Source organism: Mustelus asterias, chromosome 12, assembly GCF_964213995.1.
Source record: "Mustelus asterias chromosome 12, sMusAst1.hap1.1, whole genome shotgun sequence".
NCBI classification, from domain to species: Eukaryota; Metazoa; Chordata; class Chondrichthyes; order Carcharhiniformes; family Triakidae; genus Mustelus; species Mustelus asterias.
Genome location: NC_135812.1, coordinates 6,653,137 through 6,676,082, shown reverse-complemented (window position 1 = coordinate 6,676,082; position 22,946 = coordinate 6,653,137). Strand labels below are relative to the sequence as shown.

General features: G+C 42.0%; 1 protein-coding gene across 3 annotated transcripts in view; it reads left to right on the top strand.

Annotated features, from left to right (window-relative positions):
* Nucleotides 1-20,735, top strand: part of LOC144501199 (clathrin heavy chain 1) — a 65,260-nt gene extending 44,525 nt beyond the window's left edge. The window contains exons 17-35 of one of the 3 annotated variants that reach the window (XM_078224635.1): nucleotides 619-761; nucleotides 1,427-1,661; nucleotides 2,536-2,658; nucleotides 3,538-3,683; nucleotides 4,980-5,163; nucleotides 5,253-5,445; nucleotides 5,609-5,766; nucleotides 6,259-6,423; nucleotides 6,822-6,929; nucleotides 7,186-7,353; nucleotides 7,431-7,580; nucleotides 8,356-8,487; nucleotides 9,534-9,644; nucleotides 10,065-10,235; nucleotides 10,977-11,198; nucleotides 12,239-12,286; nucleotides 13,524-13,544; nucleotides 18,937-19,012; nucleotides 19,747-20,735. In XM_078224635.1, the coding sequence (XP_078080761.1) occupies nucleotides 619-761; nucleotides 1,427-1,661; nucleotides 2,536-2,658; nucleotides 3,538-3,683; nucleotides 4,980-5,163; nucleotides 5,253-5,445; nucleotides 5,609-5,766; nucleotides 6,259-6,423; nucleotides 6,822-6,929; nucleotides 7,186-7,353; nucleotides 7,431-7,580; nucleotides 8,356-8,487; nucleotides 9,534-9,644; nucleotides 10,065-10,235; nucleotides 10,977-11,198; nucleotides 12,239-12,286; nucleotides 13,524-13,544; nucleotides 18,937-19,012; nucleotides 19,747-19,868 (2,676 nt within the window). In that variant the 3' untranslated portion in view covers nucleotides 19,869-20,735. The remainder of the gene's footprint in view (nucleotides 1-618; nucleotides 762-1,426; nucleotides 1,662-2,535; nucleotides 2,659-3,537; nucleotides 3,684-4,979; nucleotides 5,164-5,252; nucleotides 5,446-5,608; nucleotides 5,767-6,258; nucleotides 6,424-6,821; nucleotides 6,930-7,185; nucleotides 7,354-7,430; nucleotides 7,581-8,355; nucleotides 8,488-9,533; nucleotides 9,645-10,064; nucleotides 10,236-10,976; nucleotides 11,199-12,238; nucleotides 12,287-13,523; nucleotides 13,545-18,936; nucleotides 19,013-19,746) is intronic. The other 2 variants (XM_078224636.1, XM_078224637.1) reach the window with 2 other exon arrangements.
* The last annotated feature ends 2,211 nt before the right edge of the window (nucleotides 20,736-22,946 follow it).

The following is a 22,946-nucleotide window of genomic DNA, read 5'->3' as shown; positions in this document are numbered from 1 at the left end:
GAACTGGAAATGTTCTGTCTTTTGTAACTTGGGGGCAGGTGGTTCAGTTGCATTTCTAGAGGGGGTGGCAGTAATTTTCCTCGTCCACAAGCTGAACTACTTGTTTTTTCCATGGGATGTGGACATTGCTGGCAAGGCCAAAATTTGCCCATTCCTAGCTGCCCTTGTGCAGCTTGGGCCATTGCAGAGGATAGTTGAGCCTTGTTCTGGGGTTTGGAGTTGCAAGCCAGATCGGGGAAGGATAAATGATTTTGCATTAATTCCTGTAACAGGCTTTGAGCATCATAGAATCCCTATAGTGCAGAAGGAGGCCATTTGATCCATCAAGCTTGTACCAACTGCAATCCTATCCATGTATTAACTGTTAATCTCCCTGAGACTAAGGGGCAGTTTACCATGCCCAATTTCCCCCAACCTTGAACATCTTTGGACTGTGGGAGGAAACCACCAGAGCACCTGGAGGAAACCCCCACACATGGAGAATGTGTAAACTCAGTCACCCAAGACCAGACTTGAACCCAGATCTCTGGCACTGCTGTTTCTAAATGATCATTCTCAAATTATGCATGTCCTAATATGCATCTGTTTACAACTAACAATGATCTTTTGCTTTGATAGGTGAATCCAAGTCGTTTGCCAGTAGTGGTTGGAGGGCTGCTTGATGTAGATTGTTCAGAAGATGTCATTAAGAATTTGATCCTTGTTGTACGTGGACAGTTCTCCACTGATGAATTGGTTGCTGAAGTAGAAAAGAGGAACAGGTATGGTAACCCTCTAACTAGTCTGTTAGACATCTTCACTTCCTAACTGATAACAGAATTGCAGGTTCCAATTTGCAAATCTGTAGCAGTTGTGTGAAAGGGTAAGTACCAGTAACAGACTTTCCAAACTGGGCCACTGAAAGACTTGGCCAATTGGAACAAACTGGTTTGATTTCTGATTTCACTACTTGTGGGTGTACCTCACTCTGCCCATCAATCCCTTTGTGAAATTAGCAAATGTGCCAGAATGGTTCATCAACTTTGGAGTCAAACACCATCCCTGGCAGTCCATCTGATTCTATTCTAAATTTTAATTGCTTTGACATCTGAGGATTGAATGAGCAGGAGACCAATTGGTGCCTCAAGTCTACCATAATTCAACATGGATGATCTGATTTGTGTCTTAAATTCCATTTTCCTGTCTTCCCATAAACCCTTCTCCCTGTAGAAAGAACTTTACCTTGAAGTATATTCAGTGACCCAGTCTCCACTGCTCCTAGCGTAGAGAATTCAAATGACTGTTCCTGCCTCTTCCACCACTCCCTCCTTTGAGGGTTTGTCCTAAGCCTCTACACCACTGATTCCAATTTTTAATATTTTGAGGCCTTTGTATGATGCTGCATGTTTTGTGCACTGGCCACTAACTATTTGGGGTTTTTTTGCAGGCTAAAGTTGCTGTTGCCCTGGCTGGAATCACGGATTCATGAAGGTTGTGAGGAACCTGCCACCCACAATGCACTTGCAAAAATTTACATTGACAGCAACAACAACCCTGAACGCTTCCTCCGGGAAAACCCATACTATGATAGCCGTGTGGTTGGTAAATATTGTGAGAAGAGAGACCCCCACCTGGCTTGTGTAGCCTACGAGCGTGGCCAGTGTGACATGGAGCTGATTAATGTGAGTGATAATGTTTTGCCCCAACTATATCCAGTTAATGTACAAAATGCAAACTGGGTTGATTCCTTTCCTAACATTGGTTCTTTTACAAACTTCCAGCTTGCTGTAATACCTAGCTAGAATAAGTGCTTGTGAACGGTATCAGCAAATGTTGCAGCCATTTTGAGCATAGGGCAAGAACTCAGCAGCATTTTACTTTTTTTAAAAAAGGTTTTGCTTTGTTTTTGGAACATTGGCCAGGGATGATTCTTGAGGTGCAAATGGGATAGTTAAATGGTCCCCTTGAAAAAGTAACCAGTATAGCCATGTCCCTCTGCAAGGAACGTCTATAAATTTGCCCTCGAGCCTTGAGAATGAGTGCACCTATTTGAGCTAGTCATTTATTCAGTGGGAATTTCACACTACAGTGCAGAAGAGGCCCTTCAGCCCATTGAATATGCACTGACACATGAAATGCCCTGACCTGCCCATTAATCCCACTTGCCAGCACTTGGCCCATAGCCTTGAATGTTATGGCGTGCCAGGTACTTTGAGGCATCCCACCTCCACCCTCCCAGGCAGTGCATTCCAGACTGTCACCACCCTCTGGGTAAAGTTTTTCCTCCATTCCCCCCTCACTTATTATGTCCCCTCATAACAGACCCTTCAACTAAAATTTTGCCATACTGTAAAGATGACCTGAAGTTCATTGTAGCTTTCTTCAATATGAAAAATACACTTTGATTTTTGAAACTCCACATTTGCTTCACTTCACTTAATTCACTTAAATTTTAAGTTTCAGGGGTCTGGTGGTGGTGGGGTGGGGGGGGGGGGGGGGGGGGAGGAGAAATGCTTGCTCTGGAACTGTCCTTAAGATACTTTCTACCTCTAACAGGTATGCAATGAAAACTCCTTGTTCAAGAGCCTGTCTCGTTACCTCGTCCGCCGGAAAGATCCTGAACTCTGGGCAAGTGTCCTGCAAGAAACTAACCCTTACAGGAGACCACTTATTGACCAGGTAAGAAACCATCTGATTGTGGCATTATAGAACTCCAGTATTTGTGGAGTGGCTTTGTTTGGCTACAATGTAGGAGTCCTTGGTAACCATTCCTGCTGAAATCCTAATCCAGAATTGCATTATCTATAATAGGTTACTGATTTTAAAAATAAAACCAACCTCATTGGTAGCTTTTGGAAGCTTGTGAAAGCCTGCAGGTTTCAACATTAACTTTAACTCGTCAATCTATTGTCCATCGCAATCTATTTTTGCCATTCCCATAATTGATCACACTCCAATTTAGATCCACTTGGAAATTATTGGTTCCAAGATTTATACTGATGCACTTAATCTTGAGGTTAGAGCATAACTAAATAGTAAATGACCCTAGATTAAAATTCCATACATTGAATAAGTAGTCTTAATGAAACCTCACAAGCCCAGCAATGAGGAAAATCTAGAGCAATAGTTAGACAAAGCCATGAAAGTGATCTAAATGGAGTTGGTTCCTACGGTTCGAGAGTTCTTTAATGTCTGTGCAGAAGGGTAGTATGCAGTCCTTGATGCTTTGCACTTGTCTAATGTAGTTTATGGCAGTCCAGCTTCCTTATACCTAGAACACTGCTTTTGAGAAGTGCAAGAGAATTTTTCTAAGCTTAGCTACACTATTGACAATCCATTCAACATTGTCCTTTTCCTGAATTCAACTGATTCATTTTTATCTATTCTCTGGGCTGTCTGTGGAAGGTTGGTTGGAGTTGCAGCGCAAGCCACTTTTTTCCCCTTCCCTATTGTAATTCTGACGACCTGCATAAAATGTGCATACTTTAACGAATAAACTTTAGGAAATCTAACTTGGGTATCTTGTATTGAAGTTTATAATTCTTGTGACTTTTCCAGGTTGTGCAAACTGCCCTGTCAGAAACTCAGGATCCTGAGGAGGTTTCTGTTACTGTAAAGGCTTTCATGACTGCTGACCTTCCAAATGAATTAATTGAACTATTGGAAAAAATTGTCCTGGACAATTCTGTCTTCAGTGAGCACAGGTAGAACAATTCAGTTCAGTTTGTTTATAGTTGCAGATGTGTTAATGCCCACAAGCACAGCATCTGTGGAGAAGTCCAAAGAATCAGATTAACTATCCACAGAAGCTGTCCTACTAGAGTTCCAACAGTTTTGTTTCATTCTGGCGTTCAATATTTTGCTTTTATTAAAGATGAGCACATTTCAACAGCCAGTGGTGATGGTTTAGAGTTGTAACTTGGTCTGCTGATGCTGTTTTTTGCACTAGATGCCATCTGAATCTAGCTTTACTACAATGGCTCCCTCTTTCGCTGTATTTAAAGAACTAGCTATTTGGTTTTGTCCTCACCTCAACATGGTTCCCATCTCTCTAGCCTAGTATGCCTGGTGTCAACCAATTTACTGGCTGCTGGATCATGGAGGCTGGATTTAGAACTTCTGGTGTTTGCCTGCTACCACCTTTGTTTTTGCAATTGTCCTGGAAGGGCAGAAGCTGTGTCAAACCCTGTAGGAGCTTAAACCTACAAATCCAAAGAACACTCCAATTCAGGTGATGCAGCAATGGATTTGGCAGACGAAACATTTCATAGTTGTTACCCCTTTGTACTCTAGAATCGGGTTTATCATTTTATAATGTACATTTGAATTAGGTACAGCATGGAAGGATACCAGAGTCCATGTTGGACTTCTTTTGGGGAAAAAAAACTTGTCACTATTGCTGTTCTTGCCAATTGCCTTAAATCTATGCCCTCTTGGTTCTCAATCCTTCCAACAGGAACAATTTCTCCCTACCTATTATGTGCAAACCCCTTGGATTTTGAATACCTCACCAAATCTCCTCTTGGCCTCCAAGGAACAGTCCAAACTTCTCCAGTCACTTATTCCTCAGTCTTGAGACATTCCTGCACCCTCCAATGCTTTCATAGCCACCTTCCTAAAAGTATGGTGCCCAGAATTAACACTGAACCGGTTTCATACAGGTTTAATCTTCTATAATTCTTCATGGGTTATGTATCTAGCTACTTTTCTGATTTTAGTAATCGCTGGTACAGACCTACATGGTAAGTGGCTGATTTGCTCAACACCAACACCCAGATTATCCTGCAATGCTTGCTGTAAATCTTTGCTGAAAAAGATAGTTGAGTTTCTGATTTTCCTACTTTGAATTGGGGAAGGAAGTCCACTATGCTGCATTAGGATGTAGTAAAGGATGCCATTTGTTGCTGTAAACCCATATCTAGGTGAGCTGTTGTGGTATCCTCTAGTGTAATAAATCTAAGTGTGCAACAATGCTGAACTCTTCCTTCCTCCCCACCTAGAAATCTGCAGAACCTGCTGATCCTCACTGCTATCAAGGCTGACCGTACCCGTGTGATGGAATACATCAATCGCCTGGACAACTATGATGCACCTGACATAGCCAACATTGCAATCAGCAATGAGCTCTTTGAAGAGGCATTTGCCATCTTCAGGAAATTTGATGTGAATACATCTGCAGTGCAGGTGAGATGAAATATTTTTGTATACTTCAAACATGGTACCTTTTTTAAACAGTGGAATTACATAGTTTAACTCTACCCTGTACCCTCCAGGTGCTGATTGAACATATTGGAAATCTGGATCGTGCGTATGAATTTGCTGAAAGATGCAATGAACCTGCAGTTTGGAGCCAACTTGCTAAAGCCCAGCTTCAGAAAGAGATGGTTAAAGAGGCCATTGACTCCTATATCAAGGCAGATGATCCTTCATCATATATGGAGGTTGTAGAAGCAGCCAACAAAAGTGGTAATGTTTTCAAATACTGCTGCTCTTCACCTGAGCTTTCTACCTTTTCTGGTTTCAAACCCTGACTAGGCTTTAATCTTGAGCTTCAGTCTTATTGTCTACCCATTAATGTGAGCAGACTGGTTGTCTCTGCATTTACTATCTTGCCTTCTGTTCGTTTCAGGTAACTGGGAGGACCTTGTTAAGTACCTGCAGATGGCCAGGAAGAAGGCCCGTGAGTCCTATGTGGAAACTGAACTTATCTTTGCATTGGCAAAAACCAACCGCTTGGCAGAGCTGGAAGAGTTCATTAATGGTCCCAACAATGCTCACATCCAGCAAGTATGTTTTTCCATCTCTTTGCAGGTGATCTGCAGTGAAGCTAAAATACACAACTCCCAAGTTTGAAATTGAAGCTTGAGGGTCTGGGAGTGAACATAATGCAGTGATCAAATCCCTTCCCTTAACTCAATGGCTGCAGCCAATTGTAATGCTGTTGGGCTTGGTAGAGATCTAGTGACTCCGGGTTTAGGGATTGAATGTGACCTTTTCAGTGTGGGTCACTACTTGTTGCCTTGACTGTCTCTGCTATTGATGCATCTTGATGGCCTCTGACCTCTCCTGGTTTTAATTGGTCAGTGACAGGATGTAAATCTCTTCAGTTTGAGAATCCTCAGCCAGATGAAAAGATAGGAACTCTTAAGTTGTAGGGAAATATTTTCCTGTGTATTGTAGAAGCTGTTTATTGAAGTGGGACCTGGACACCAGTGGCATTTGGTATTCTGGTTTCCATTCTGCACTGTTCAGTAGTACAAGCCTTTTTTGTGTTCACAGGTAGGTGATCGCTGCTATGATGACCACATGTATGAAGCAGCTAAGTTGCTGTACAACAATGTCTCCAACTTTGGTCGTTTGGCATCAACTCTGGTTCATCTAGGGGAATATCAGGCTGCAGTGGATGGTGCACGCAAAGCAAACAGCACTCGCACTTGGAAAGAGGTACACTTTTTTATTTTTGTCTTTCTGACTTTGGAACATTGATCTTTGGTTTAAGTGGAGGTGCAACTAATTAGTGAGCACTGGGCAGAAATTGGTTTTCTTCCCCTGCCCCCCACATGGTAGAAGTGAACCAGTTACTCATCTGTTAGGAGAGGATTGCTTGCATGTTTTTTGGGCACACATGGTGAATTTTCCCCATCAAAGTCGAGGAAAAATAGGAAATGGCTCCCTCAAACAAGGGTCAGAATGACAACTTTAAGAATGGTTTTTGATGCCATGTCCCATAACTGAACATTAGTTTCCAAGTGACAGTTGCTCAAACTATTAGCTGTAAACTCGGGTCTGTATTTTTCATAACCAGTGTTCTTGGTTTAACTGTCTTTTCTGCTGGTTTCCAGGTGTGTTTTGCCTGTGTTGAGGGGAAGGAATTCCGCCTAGCTCAGATGTGTGGCCTCCATATTGTTGTACATGCTGATGAACTGGAGGAACTTATCAACTACTACCAGGTAATGCCAGAAATGTAGCCTCGTCACATTATGCATCATTTAACTTGGCTGTTTTAAGTTAGTCAGTTGCAAAAGTTTCCTCACTTTGGCACAATTTTTACAGTTGATACACAAACTGTTTATTGTACCCCTCAAAATAGCAACTTGTAGAATAAGCATTTAACTGGTTAAAAAGAAACCATAGGTGCTGATTGACATTACTCCAGTTAAGTTGGTTCTGTGCTTGCACTGAGCTCTCAATGTACTCTGTTTACAGGACCGTGGTTACTTTGAGGAACTCATCACCATGTTGGAAGCAGCTCTTGGTCTGGAGCGTGCGCATATGGGAATGTTTACTGAATTGGCAATCCTATACTCCAAATACAAACCACAGAAGATGAGGGAACACCTGGAGCTCTTCTGGTCCAGAGTCAACATTCCCAAGGTAGATGTGCTGTCTTTTGGCTTGATGAGGGAAGCTATGTACTTTCAATGAGTTACTAACTGGCTGTAATTGCACAGGTGTTGAGAGCTGCTGAGCAGGCTCACCTATGGGCTGAGCTAGTCTTCCTGTATGACAAGTATGAAGAGTATGACAATGCCATCATTACCATGATGAACCACCCAACAGATGCATGGAAGGAGGGTCAGTTCAAGGACATTATCACAAAGGTAAACAATACTTGTCATTGGGTAGTCAAATTCTGAATTATCCTCACTAGGGAAAGTCTATTGTGGGCCATTTACTTCCAAGTAAGGGTTAGCACTGCCTCCTCACAGCACCAGGGACCTGGGTTCAATTCCAGCTTTGGGTCACAAGTTTGCACATTCTCCCCGTGTCTGCATGGGTTTCCTCCCTCAGTCCAAAGATGTGCATGTTGAGTTGATTGGCCATACTAAAATTAACACTAGTGTCAGGGGGATTAACAGGGTAATAGAGGTTACAGAAATGGGACCTAGGTGGGATTGTGGTTGGTGCAGACTTGGCAGGCTGAATGGCCTCCTGCACTGTAGGGTTTCTTTGATATGATTTGATTTATCATGTGGTTTGTACAAGGGATGTGTTCTTTCCATCTCTGCCTACATGCTATTTGTCACACGTACCCCAAAAGTGACTTTCAAACCAGCAAACGTAAGATTAGTCCTTTCTTGTATGGTAAGCACCTGCATTTATGCCCTGGAGGCAAGTTCACAAATGCACAGGTGTTCAGTCGGACTGTAATGTGGAGTTTTAATACCAGCTCTACCCACTGGGTGACACTAGCAACCATATCTCTTGTACAAAGTGCCACCCAGTGGCTAGAGGAAGCTGGTTCAAAGCATATATTGCATTTTATTCCAACCTTGCTGTAAATTTTGCTTGTGCTTTAGCCTTTGCTGAAGCCAAAGTTTTGGCTCTTGTCAAGTAACCTTGCTTGGATTAATATTTAATTTACATTTTTCTAAGGTGGCCAATGTGGAGCTCTATTACAAAGCAACACAGTTCTACTTGGAGTTTAAGCCTTTATTACTGAACGATCTGCTCATGGTGCTATCCCCTCGTCTGGATCATACGCGTGCTGTCAACTACTTTACTAAGGTACTTCAGTTTGTCAATGCAAATAAATTGCAAAAGCAAAACTACCATGCTCTAAACCTGAAAGGGAAACCTACCATCTCCTCCCCCCCCCCCCCCCCCCCCCCCCAAACCCCAAATTCCCCTTGAGTGTATTCAGTGGCTAGCACTGCCTGCCTCAGTGTTAGGGACCCAGATTCAATACTGGTCACTAGAGTTTGCATATTCTCCCGAGCTGCATGTTTCCTCCCACAGTTCATATGTAGGTTAGGTCAATATGCAATTATTCCCCAAGGGGACTAGCAGGGTAAATATGTGGGGTTACATGGATAGAACCTGGGTGGGATTGTTCAGTGCAGGCTTCATGGGCCAAATGGCCACCACCTGCACTATAGGGATCTAGGGTCCGGTTCTACAGCTTAATGCCAGCAAGCTTTGGCCTTCTGGCTGTCATGCCTTAGCCTGGTCCTGTCTTCATTGTCAATTCCCTCTGTCCATCTCTCTCATGGCAAGAATTTATCCTTAACTGATCAGAATGATAGGTGGGACTTCCTAGTCTTGAATGGCTTGATGTGTAAACTCTCGTCAGCTAGTGGGGTGAGTATGGGTATCTTTACCTGTCCCAATAGTGGAAATGTATGGGTGAAATTGGGAGTGGCAACAGTAATATCTAGAATAATGAAAGTAAGATGTGCTCAAGTTAGTTAAGTAGTAGTTAGCATTTTGAAGATGGATCCCTGGAGTTGCTCTAAGTTTATCTTGAACCTGTGTTGCACTGAAACCGGAAGAGTGCTGGAAAATCTCAGCAGGTCTGGCAGCTTCTGTAAAGAGAAAAGAGCTGATGTTTCAAGTCCAGAGGACCCTTTGTCAAAGACATAGAAAGTGGAAGATATTTATACTGCAGGATGAGGGTGAAAGATGACAAATCCTATTTGGCATTGCAATGGTGCTTATGATTTCTCATGAACAGACCACTTAATCTGGTATCAAATTTATTTTCTTGGCGCATCTGTTCCTGTTTGACTTTTAAGCAATAGGATAGTTGCAAACCAAACTACTTGTTGTTTCAGGTGAAGCAGCTGAACCTGGTCAAACCCTATCTGCGTTCTGTACAAAGCAACAACAACAAGTCTGTGAATGAGTCACTGAATAACCTGTTCATCCAGGAGGAGGACTACCAGGTAGGTGAAACTTGAATGGAAGGTGCTCAATGAGCAGCCTTTTGACTGTCCCATTATATCCTGAAGTTGCAGTGTAGAACACATTTTTGATAGACCTGTAGATAGTGCCCACTATACCTCATTGTTAGTGTTATAGTGAGCATCTTTATGTATATAGAGTAATGTGACTGACAGTAAGGGTTTTCCAGGTCTAGTCTTGCCACAAGGGACTTTGAACTGGAGGAACCAGTTGCACAAGTCCATGCCATACTATATTTTTATAAGATTGAATATCACAATGCATTTGACTACCTTTTTGGCCAAAGTTGCCACACCCATCAATAGTTCATCTGGTCAGTTCTGTTGTGGTTTTTATATAGGTAAATGTGTATTTTCTGTCTGCCTGTACTGAAAGTTAAACAAATGTCCTTTTATACTTAGGCTCTTCGCACCTCCATAGATGCATATGACAACTTTGACAACATCTCCCTGGCTCAGCGGCTTGAGAAACATGAGCTGATTGAATTCCGACGAATTGGTGCGTATCTGTTCAAGGGCAACAACCGTTGGAAGCAGAGTGTGGAGCTATGCAAGAAGGACCGGCTTTACAAAGTAAGATCTCTTCACTGCCTGTGTTCGGTCCATGGTCACCTGATGGAAGTGGCATCACCAAGATTGTTTTTCTCCTCACTGGGGTTGAGCTCTGAAAACAGCTGGAGTGCCTGCATGCACTACATTTAGTGTAACCATCAGACTTCCAAAGCAGTCTAACAGACTCCCATTCACTTGCCCCACATGACTGAAGATTAAATAGTTTATACCTTCAGTCACCTTGAAGGTCCCATCAAACCTAAAATGCTAATGCTCTGGAATCTATATGCAAGCTGTTCATTATTTGAAGCACTCTAAACTGTAGTTTATAGCATTTGTATTTTAAAGGTATTTTCACATTTTTAATTCGGTGTACACATGGAATGGCACAAGGTGACTTGAGGGGCCCAGAGCATATGAACATTAATCCAAAGTACTTCAGTTGTGCAATGCAATTTTCAGATCCTGCTTGGTTCTGGTCACCTTGCCATGAGCCTGTCTGACAATGAAATGGAGGGTTCAAGGATTACAAGATGAACAACGCTGCTTTCAAGAGTGAACTATGCATGTAGATTGACTGTGCACTCAGTGCACATCTTTGTAATATGGAATACTCCAGCATAGATTTTTCAAATAACTTTGGGGTGGGTACTGCTAAAGAGTAGCTCTTGGTCAGACAGTAGTAAATTTTAAAGCCAGTCTGGTTGCTGCAGTGGTACTTGCACAAGTAAGTTAATGTACTCTTGTGTTTTGCTTTTTCAGGATGCTATGCAATATGCATCAGAGTCCAAGGATACTGAGCTAGCAGAAGAATTGCTGCAGTGGTTCCTTGAGGATGGGAAGAATGAGTGCTTCGCTTCCTGTCTATTTACTTGTTATGACCTGCTGAGGCCAGATGTTGTGCTTGAGCTTTCTTGGAGGCACAACATAATGGATTTCTCTATGCCATACTTCATCCAGGTGATGAGGGAGTATCTCTCAAAGGTATGTGACAGTACACTGGAGTGAGCTTGAAAGAGGTTGGTGTAGCTCCAAGGCACTTAACAGCTTGTGTTTGAAGTCTTGTCATGTTTTGAGAGATAATGGCTACTGCGAAATTGTCATGATTTCTGGTGAGGTTTACGATGGAGATTAGAATTGTTTTGAAGCCTATAGTATGTTAGCACAATTTTAGATCTGAGAATTTACTGTTTTGCTATTCAAGTCAACCTAATGACTGGAAAATGGTTCATCCTAGACTAACGGGCTTGGTTAAACTACTGGATTATTGTCTATCTCCTGTCATCCAGAGTAAAATACTGATTTAACCCAGATTAACATTCTGGTACTCGTGTTTTCCCTATTCTCATTCTAAGTGTTTAATTTAACTTTTCCTAACTAGCATTCTAAATCTCCAGGTTTTTCTTCTGACCATCCATTCTAGGATAAGTTTAGGAGAGCTCTTAATCAAACCATTTAATAGTTCAGTTTTTGACTTTGCTGCATTGCAAATATGCCGGAGGTGCTGAGTTTGCCTGACCATCTCTTCAAGGCTGGCACAACACCCGTTCCATTTCACTTAAATATTTGAACTCTGCCATAAATTGTACAATTGAGATTTGGTTAGCACTGCAGCTCCTTTGGTTTGAAAAATCAAGTCTTAAATCTGGTCTCCAGTTTAAACATCCTTTGGAATGCATTGCTTTGCAGACTCACTTTGTTTATATATTAAAATTGATCCTAAACTATAGAAATTACAAGATTGCCGATGGACAGTTTTAATTTGAAAAATCAATGTTTGCTGGCTGTTAGTGGCAGACCTGTCCTAGTGACGTTGTACTGCAGTACTATAAAGCTGTTATAAATTAATGTGGGATTGTTTGGCATAACTCCAGTGACATATCTTTGGCGTTAAACTGAACAATAACTGGAGACTCAGCAGATTTTTTTGCTTGCAGAACTAAACCAAAAACTTGTTCAAGGAATTCTGCTAGGTCCCCCTGTTGGAGTTATCCTTTATATTTTTCCTGTCCTACTTTGAACAGTGCGCTGATGTTACACTCCCTGCTGTAGAGGGGCAGTCGTTTTACTTGGTAATGTTAAACTAAGTTTGACTAGCTTAACTAATGACTTGGCTCTCAGTCTTGTATTGAGTGTCTTGCCGTAATTTGTGCTTTTGGGATGTGACAAGAATTATGCTATAGTTTTGATGGTTTATTAAGTGACAATTGAATTTCTTGAGTGAATGCTGTATGGAATGGGATTCCATAAGTGGGTTGCCTCTAACCTGAGGTTTTGGGATTGTCAACTGCTGTTATACAGCACAAGTGTTAGTGAATGTCCCCAAATGCGGGCACGTGATTGTGGGCATTCTCTGTATAGTCCTTGCTGTAAGAAACTTGGTTTGAATAGCAATTCTTGAATTGAATCACATCAGATGCTGAAGCTGCTGAAATTGTGACAGCAAGAAGCTTGAGGTGGCTAACACTTATCCAGTTTCCCCCTACCCACACCTGCAGCACTACTTTGTTTACACTAATGCCTTATCTAATGACCTCGCATTCCTGGCCAAACTTTCCTGTGCAGAGTTGTGATCCTTTAATATGCTTGCAGTGTCTTATTTTGATATTTAATTGTTTTTCTGTACCTGTTGCAAGCTACCTTTTTTGCTTGCAGATGAATGGCATAATAAAACTTGGGTTTAGAATCCAACTTGATGCAGCCAGTGTAAATTTAAATTCCATGCAGCCACAGATTGGCCAGTTTTCTTAAGCTAAGTAATGGTGATAATTGTCTTGGGGCAACACTTCATTTCAATGTAGTATAGTGGGGATGAGCAGGGCTTGCTTTCTGCTTCTTGAAGCAAAGATTTTATCCTTGTGTAAAGAAGTTTAATGGTTAATTGAGTCCATTCATGTGACTTGCCATCTGGTTTGGAAAATGGCAACATCAAATGTGGAGGTTTGGGAATAGTTAGTCACAAAGTTGGGTATGGGGTACTGAAGCCTTGGAAGCTGCACGGTTTTAGTGGAGTCTGACATTTGGAATAGGTTGTTGCTTAGTCAAAATTAATCCCAGCAAGGTGGTTGTAGAGTTAGTTTGATCAATTTTATTCTGCCATCATTCATCTGTATATTTGTCCTTCCTGATGTTCTGTAGTACACAATGCTGCTATTTACTGTTCTTTCTTCCTCCCCCTCCCCTTTCCATCTCCCTGTTCTGGGTTTTCCTTCCTTGACTTTGCTCCTTTTTCTGTTGCTGTTTTCTACCTGCTTTATTGTGCTGGATGAGTTTGGATTCTAAGCTGCTACCCTCTGAATTCCCTTGCAGGTTGATGAAATAAAGAAAAAGGTGAAAGTTGACTCATTTTCCATCTTTAGTTCTGGAGACTGAAACTCAGGATATCTGCATGAATTGTTTCCTTCCCATCTTACACGGCTGCTTTTTAATTCCACTAGATCCACTGCAAATCCTTGCGAGCAGAGTTAGAGCAGTTGAAAATGTTTAGTGAGGACCTCCAGTGACCTTTTTAAGCCATTGGCAGAAATGGGCAGGTGGTCATATGGTGACTGGTTCACAATCCCTGCCTTTTCAGAACTTAAAACCGGACTTAAACTTTTTTAAATAGTGGAAGTTTCCAATGTGAGTATTTTAAAGATTGATAACATGCAACCATCTTGCCTCTTCCAGAGGATTGTGAACCAGCTTATGAACTCGTTCTGTTAATACTTTCTGACAGACATGAGGCAGCTTGTGGGGTTTTGTGATGGGACCTGTTCCCCACACTGTTTCTCATGAAGTTAGTCCCTGTGGTGCCTCATTGCTCCAAATGTTGGCTTTTGCCAACTGTTACAAGGATGAAGAGCCCTCTTATCTCGGGTGCCCTTCCATGTTAACATCTAATGCCCCCAAGTTTTCAGATGAATCAGCTGGAATTTATAATGCAACATCAAGGGGTTTAACTTGTGTCACAGCCAAGTGGTGCTCAAGGTGAAAATATTTCCACAGGGACTCTTGGGACAAGTGGGCAGCAGTGTTGTGGGTACAGCCATTCAGTAGCCCCCTCCCAGCCAGTGTGTGTGAAAAACGGGTAATGGAACTGTGGTGTTTGTTTAACACTTGAGCATGTGCAACTCCATTTGCAAGGGGAATCACGTTTGAGGCCATGAAGCATTTCTGCTTGGCTGAGTGTGCTTTCGAAGAGCCTGTTTGGCAGAACCATCTCGGGGCCCTCTTTTTTTTTTTTTGCTTCAGTACTTTTGCCTCTTTTTCATGCACACAAATGCTAAAAATGAAACATCAGCATGTTTTTCTTGACCAAAACTGCAGTTTGCTGGCTGTAGTTTGTGGAAAAGCCTTTGTGCTGCAGTTATTGCTCTGCATTCTCTTACTAACTGCTATTAACAAAGGGGTATGTGAAGAATTTTGAGCTGTTTTCGTGCAGATCAGTTTAAAACTAATTTTATTCCAGTCCCACAAGGGGTTGATGCTTGTAATTTTGTGCTTCTTGTAGTCTTGTGATTGTTGGATGTGTACAAAATATTCTCTTGGGCAAAGCACTGTCCAATAAAGTTTCATTTTCAGGGTGCTAATGTTCTTGATTCTTTAATTGCCCCAAATGATTAGGCATACTGAGATTTGGGTGAAATAATTCACTGACAGTAGCAGTTCATTCTCCCATGTTTGTGGTGTTATTGGCTTCACTGGGGAGTTGCCAGCTAATGAGGCCTCCCCTCAGTGCCTCACACTGGCATTAGTTTTGAGTTGTCTATAGAAGTAACTTGGGAGGGGGGTGGAATATAAAGTTTTGAGTTTTTTTAGTCAAGGCTTTGACACTGCAATAGTTACTCTGAAATTCCCCTAGCTGCCACACCTGTTCAGGTCAATGCACCTAACCGGCACGTCTTAGACTGTGGGAGGAAACTGGAGCACCCGGAGGAAACCCGTGCAGACTCCAGTGACCCAAGCTGGGAATCAAACCTGGGTCCCTGGAGCTGAGGCAGCAGTGCTAACCACTGAGCCACCTGGAGACTCACTGACCAAATGTGCACTTAATGCCCATTTTAAGATTCAATTTACCATAACTACATCTAACTAATGCAGTTAACCAGGACGGAACACAGACTACATGTCAGGATTCTGAATGGAGTTCTTGCATATATTGTGACACGAGCTGAAGTTCCATCTTAAACTATTTGGGTGTCAATTTTAACAAGAATTTAGACTGGTTCCTCAGGTTGCCATGAAATATATTCCCATTAAAGCTATAATCCAGGGCATGTTAATTACCAAACAAATATGATTCCTAATCCAATTTTAAGATTCCATTGAAATCACTTTGTTTCAAGTTGGGTTTGGATTCTTTCTTAATAGGGTTTGACCCTTGTGTTTGCATTGGTGCTTGGTTCTTGGTTTGTGGTTTTTAAACTTGATCATAATACTTTAAATCTTGTTAGTTATTAAATGGTCTGAACAGTGAGATTTCTAAAGAATATTTATGGAGTCAATCGAATGCTTTTGTGCTACAAGAGCAGTGTAGAGACTTTGCATGATTTTGAGTACATTGTTTTCAAGATCATAGACCATAATACATAGGAGCAGAAGTAGGCCATTCAGCCACCCAGAGTCTGCTCTGCCAGTCAAATGAGACCACGACTGATCTGATTTCCCCCACTCCACTTTCCAGCCTTATCCATAATCCTTGGTTCCCTTACTAATCTGTATCTCAGCTGCCTCCATAGTTATGGTAAAGAATTCCAGATTCACTACCCTTGAGTGAAGACATTCCTTTTTTAATGGGTGACTCCTTATTCCCTTTTTATCTGAGACTCTCCTACAAGAGGGAATAACCTCAGCATCTATCCTGTCAGGCCCCTGAGAATCTTGTGTTCCAATAAGGTCGCCCCCCCCCTCTCATTCTGGAGTACATGGTTTATTTTCACAGGGGAGGGGGTCAGAATTTTCTGTGCTTCTGCACTGGGTTTGGGTCATTGAAACAATTCTTCAGGATCAACCAGACTTCTGCACGGGGCTCTGTAGTGGGAAAACCTTTTTTGGAAAGGAACAAGTTTTTGGTAAAGAATACAAAGCTACAAGGAAAGGAGATGGGAAAGATGAGCAAAAATGAGTCACCATTAGTTTATTCACCAGTTGGTTGCTGCTGTAATACCAGTTTTGCCCCATGCCACTAGCCTTTGATTTTAGCTTGTTCTGGATCTGCCTTTTGGCTAATTTTCTCTGCATACCTCTGACTAATACAGTAATCTGTTAACATTAACAAGCATGGGGGCAGGAGACCATTCAATGGATGAAGTCTAGGTGCAGATATTGCATGCAACAGTTAATCATTTTTATACCCTGTGGTGGTCTAAGCTCTTACTAACAGCTTGAGCTGTGCATAAGTATATTTGAAATCTGTTAACACTGCTTGAACCTTTTGAGGATTAAACAGCTTGTTTATAGTTCAGGTGATAGGCAGAGTTACTGAGTAGTAAGATCCTCGAGTTGGTTGCTGTCCTGACTAGTAGGAATGCTGCAATTGGTCTTTGCCCTGCCCTCCCTCAGAGGTCATTAACCAGGGCACTTGCATAGATTGAGCCACTGGGAATGTATATAGGACTCCATAGTGTTTTGCTGTAATGACCACACTTGCTGTTATCAAACTGGAGTGGTCACATGAATGACCACCAGAGTAGAAAAGAACTGAGGCAATATGAACATGGACCTTCTGTTCTCTAGACTATTAAAAATATTTAAGCTTCCAGTGCAAAATAACCAGAAGATTTCATGATTAAGAACTTTCAAACTTTACTACAAATGACTTGAACATATTATTGATTAAACATTTTTGTGAGCAACTTTTTACTGAACCAGAAACTAGATTTTCCCCCATTTAACTTTTCTAACCTGACTGGACCTGTCACCGTCTAATAGATGCACTATTCTCTGCTCCTGATGGCTTGCTTCTGCTAACTTTCCCAGCTGGGTACTGATTACAGAACTGGCTTCCACTGAAGGTTATACAATAGGTACTTTTTCCTCCAGCCCAAGCTGGGTGAATCTTCCAATCTCCTTTTTAAATTCCCTCAAACTTGGTTTCTCAGTGCAAGTTCCACCTGTGTTTTGTGGTGAGCAATTAGTCAGACTGGTTGCCTCCGTCCCCTGCTGTATCTCTGACTGCAGACCACCCCCAAACTGCCATTGGTAATCGGATTTGTATGGATGCTTATACCTCCCCATGGAATTTTGGAAGTGCACTAGCCTCGTATCTGGGTAACAATGCTAAAGTGATCTTTGATCCCAACTCCTTGCATCTTGGAAGTATAGAATCCCTACAGTGCAGAAGGAGACCATTCGGTCCAGAGTCTGCACTGACCATAATCCCCAGGTCCTATCCCTGTATTTACCCTGCTAGTTCTTCCCCCCCCCCCCCCCCCCCCCCCCCGACACTAAGGGTCAACCTAACCTGCACATCTTTGGATAATTTACAACCCAATATCTATAACATTCAGGATTTTGGGAGACTCTGGATCTGTGATGGCAGCAGTCAGAATATGCCTTGCACCTCTCAGTAAAATCTTGAGCCCTTTAACTGCCAGGCAGACTCCCTTTTACCCAATTTAAAGATGCAGTCCCAAAATGTACCTTATCCTAACATTTAACACCGCATTAGGTAGACTTTGGGTTTACAGTCTGACAAAACAATGACTGGATTTTCTTTAGGAAGAACGATTAGAGGTCGATGTAGTTTTAAATCTGAAATTCTGCATCTTCACTTGGATATCCTTGCTTCCTGGATTGTGTTGATGGTTTTTTGTCTCAATTTGCTGATGTAGGATGTAACAAATGGATTCTTTTGCTGCCTTGCTCGGTTCTCTGGAACTTGTTCACAAAGCTACTTGAATGCAAGGAAGGGAATCAAACGCTGCTATAAGCATTCATTGGAGGTCTTGTGGATACTTTGCACAGGTTTCACTGGAACACTTGCTTACTCCAAGAAAGGAGAGCGAGTTTGCTTTGAAAAGATTGTGGCTGGCCTTTTGTTTTGTGGAACTGGGTAGAGTATCCTGGCTCATCCCTTGATCAAAAGCAATAGGTGCTTTGTATCTTTGGCAACTGACCTTGATCCCAATCCAGAAGCTGTTGAAACTGAAGCTTTATCAGCATCCATGTTTCCCTTCTCTCACCACCTGCTTCCTCACCAAAAGAATCCGTGAAAACAGGTAACCTGCTCCCTGTCCATAGAATCACTATATGGCACAGGAGGAGGCCCTTTGGTTCAAGTCTGCACCAACCCTCTGAAAAGAGCATCCCACCCAGGACCTATCCCTGTAACCCAGCACATTTACCCTACCCCTCAATGTGTTCCTCAAATTGTACTTTCTTGGAGTGTTGCATTGGGTGGAGGCTTAATATACTTCCCAAAGCCCTGCATGTTGATGCTGCAGTTTACTATTCTGTATGAACTATCCTCCTAATTCAAACACTTGCCCGGTAGGTGTACAGAATGCAACGTTGTGGCCTTTGCTTAGTATTTTAGAAATCGCTGAATGCAGAAATATCACCGTTGCCGTACTTTAGACATTTGAATGAGTTGTGGTTTGTTTTGCAATCCATTGAATGGTCACTTGTTTCCTGTTTTGGAAATTTCTAACAATTTTAAGCATTTGAGGCTTTTCCTTCTGATCAGCAGAAGCCTCGCCAATGTGAGACAAGTGACTGGTAATTGTTTGGCCCTTTTCAGGTGGATAAATTGGACATATCTGAATCACTAAGGAAAGAGGAGGAACAGGCGACTGAGACGACACCCATTGTTTATGGTCTGTATTGAACAGCATTTACATTTTTTTGTGGACTCATTGTCAGATTTTAAAAAGAAATATGAATGTGTGTAGGTGGAAGCACTTGGACTGTCTGCACAGGTCAGAAGTCTGACCTGGAGGTCACAAACTTCCCTTTCGCTGCATCTGATTGTCATTAGACCAGTTCAGCATTTTGGACTTCACATTGAAGTGAAATCATGGGTTTAATAGCAATGACCTCCTGAACCAAGCTGTAACTACTGCTGGGGTTTCAGTTCAAATTGTTTGCCCCATAACTTTAAATTCAAATCCTAGTGACGTTTGTCATCTGGTCCATTTTTGCACGTCAGTGAAAGATTGCTCGTACTGAAGCACTAATGCCACTCGGTGGTAATTGCTTGTTCCCATGATACCTGTCAGCCCACACCATGAACTGCTAAATGCTTTTGATGGTTCAAACAGGCATAATATCAACCTTTTTCTCAATTGCACACTGCCACCCATTGTTTAATCTAACAGGCCTCTTCAATGGTTTTCAAGTTGGGCTAATGCCTGAATGCAGTGGAGAGTGGATAAAGATTAAATGCTTTACTGGTCACCTGTACAAATTATTTTCTTGCAATTAAATAGACTGTAGATCCACATATATTCTGGATTCTCTCTTTGAAGTTCTGTTTCAAATGGCCCACATCTTGGGGCACTTGCAGTCATCTTGACCTGGAAATGTACTAATTATTGTCTCCTCTATGCAGGTCAGTCGCAGCTCATGTTGACAGCAGGACCCAGTGTGAGCGTCCCTCCACAGGCAGCCTATGGCTACAGTTATGGTGCCCAACCATACACTCAGCCTGGCACATATGGGTATAGTATGTAAGACACCAGTTCCCAAGTTACCCACCTGCTCAGCATCTGCCAGTTTCCCTCCATCTCGGCAGGGAAGAGAAAGCAAAGCTCTTTATATTGTATGTCATGAAGGACTTCAGTCTTTTTTTTGTTTTTCTAGTTCTGAATGTTTGGATCACAGCTGTCTAACTCATCCCTCACATTCCATGTTAATTAGATTGTGATTTTCTTTGAAGGGGAATGGTTGTCGCATTTAAAGCTCTTGGTGCGAGCTCATGTCCTGCAATACAGTCTGTTGTAAAGATTTGCACTCTAGTGAGACAATACTTTTGATGTAGTAACTCCCAACTGTGTGAACAGCTTGTGGGCTGTATAAAAAAAAATAAAGCAGTAAATCTCATTGTATTCATAAAAGTTGAGTACAGGACTTGGCTGCTTATCTGGTATGTTAAGCAACAAAAACACTAATCACAGTGCACCCAACACCATGATCTGAAAGTTGGAAATTTGAGTAGTTCTGTAAAAAGGTTTGAAGGCATAAATGTTCACCTGACTCATTGATTTGAAACTTGGATTCTTCCCAATCTATGCAGGTTCTTTAAAACCATGTCGAGGTTTTTAAAGTTTCTACTACAACTGTTCACTCTCTCTCTCTCTCTCTCATGGTTTAAGATGGCCCCTTGTCCTAATACAGTGCTGATGTGGGACCATTGTTTTGACAAACTCCCTGAACCCAGTCTGTGTTTCCAACCCTGTGCTAAGTAAGGTCTTGCATTTGCTGGATATTGTGGTGTGTTAGGTCACTGTCTTTGAGTGTACAGAATAAAGAATTAAACTGTCCTGTCAGTTTTTTGTGCAATTTGAAAGCAGATTGGAAATAAAGTAACAGGACTATGAATTTCTGCTGATTTTGTCTTTTTCTGCTGTTTTTTCACTACTTGGGTCATGACTGATAAATGGGAGGGAGGACGAAAAGAACTCCAGCTAGAAAAGTCCTATTAAGATGTTCACATGGGACACCAGTGTCTAAGATCTTATTGGATTCAGCAAATATGCTTGTAACCACTCAGTTGATGATTTCTCAAACAGCGTATACAATATCCATCTAGCTAAAACTGGGGGAGAAAAGGAGGAAAGTGCTAAGGTTAAACCTGCATTTGAGAATTTGAACTATTATGGAGTTAGCACTAATTTGGGTGTAGTTCCCTAACTTTGCAGTTTATCTAAGCCACATTACAACCGTCAAAAAGATGTTTTCCTTGGCCAGTGGATGAATGCCATCACGCTCCAATCTATCCTCAAGCCCATATCTTATACAGCCAAACTTTCATTTGCACACAACCATGTCCATTTGATGTGAATAAGTGTTGGGCCCATTTTCATTCCCAATCAGTTGAAACTTGGGCATGTTCCTAATTTCACCTTTAGCCTTGTGCCACTTGGTACTTCTGGTATTCTGGGTAGCATTCATTAAATCTGGGTCAGCTTTTCATTGTCATTTTATAAACAATAGTCCAATATGATCAGGCAGTGAATCACACTGGTGATCCTACTCCCTGGACAGTGGGAGGTATTGAAGCTGGGTGGTGTGATCAGCTGTATAAATTCAATGAAATGAAGGAGATGCTGATTGGAATGCATTGTTCACATTTTTTCCAGGTTGGGTTTTTAAAGGAATGGATGAGTAATTCGAGGAGAAATCCTTTACAATGTCCACTAACATGGGACAGGAAAGCAAGTTAGGTGGCCAGCCTTTAGTGGGGTATATCAATGTGATCTTGTGCCTTGAAGGCAAATTGAGAAACTAGATAGACAGGAGTTCTTTGATTAGGACAGGAAACCTCAAGGGGAGGTTTGACTTGGTGCAAAGGTTGTTCACAAATGGCTTTTTACCTTGCTAGCAAAGTGCTCATTTGAAGGGGGCAGGAGAAGAGTTGGTTACAAAAAGCAGAACAAATCCAACCCTGCAAACTACAACCCATCAGTCTTTCAATCAAGTGATGGAAGAGGTTGACTGCTATCAAGGGGTCCTTGCTTTGCAATAAACAGATTGTGTTAATTGGGTTGTAGTTCTGATCGGTCGTCATGGCCCTGGGATACTACTGCAAGAGTTCCTTGGTGTTCTAGGCCCAACCAATTTCAGCTGCTTCATCCATGATCTTCTCTCCATAAGGTCAGAAATGGGGACATTTGCTGAAAGCAATGTTTGGTACCAATTGCAACTTGTCAGATGCTGCAGATGGACACCAGAGTGCTTCAGTAAGAGCTGGCCAACATTCCTGATGAGTATTTATCCCCTGCAATGACCAGCTCTAACAAGAGAATCCAAACATCTCCCTTGACTTTCGATGACATTACCTTCATTGTAACACCCACTAGCAATTCCCTGGGGGTTACCATTGCAAAATTGAACTGGACCTGCTATAAAATCTGTGGCTACAAGAACCAGTCAGAGGCTGGGAATTCTGTGACCCATTTAAAATGTGCACAAGTTGGGAGTGTGGAATACACTCCTGGATGTGTACATGCAACAACACTTGAAGCTCCACACTGTCCAGGATAAAGCAGTCCACTTGATTGGCACTTTCAACATCCCCTCCCTCCTCCACCAATGCAGTGTGCATCATCTACAAGGCTCTTTTTGATGGCACCTTCTGAACCTGTGACCTCTCTTCACCTCGAAGGAAAGGAGCAGGTGACACGAGACCATCACCTGTGATAGTGTACCTTGAAGAGGGTTTTTCTAAATGTTTTCTGCAGTTGTAAGCAGGCCCTTTTGGCTTCAGTTTTTATTATGACTGGTTTGTCTGGAGGAGTCTTTATTGCTGCTTAAATGGGGATTTGTTTTTTTTAACTGTGCTATTTTATGACAAGTTTTTCTCCATCAGATGATAGCTCTTCAGTTATGAGCTGCAGGTTTAAGTTTTTAAGAAGGGACAGCAAGCTGAAAATTCTCTCTCTGGTTTTGGAAATTCTGCTGGTCAGCTGAAAGCAAGGCCTTGCCTTTCTGGAGCGGGAGTCCCTGACGTTTTGGGAAATTGTTCTGACTTCAAACTGAGTCTATCCAAAGAACTGCAGACTTCATCCAAATGACTCAATTCGAGTATCA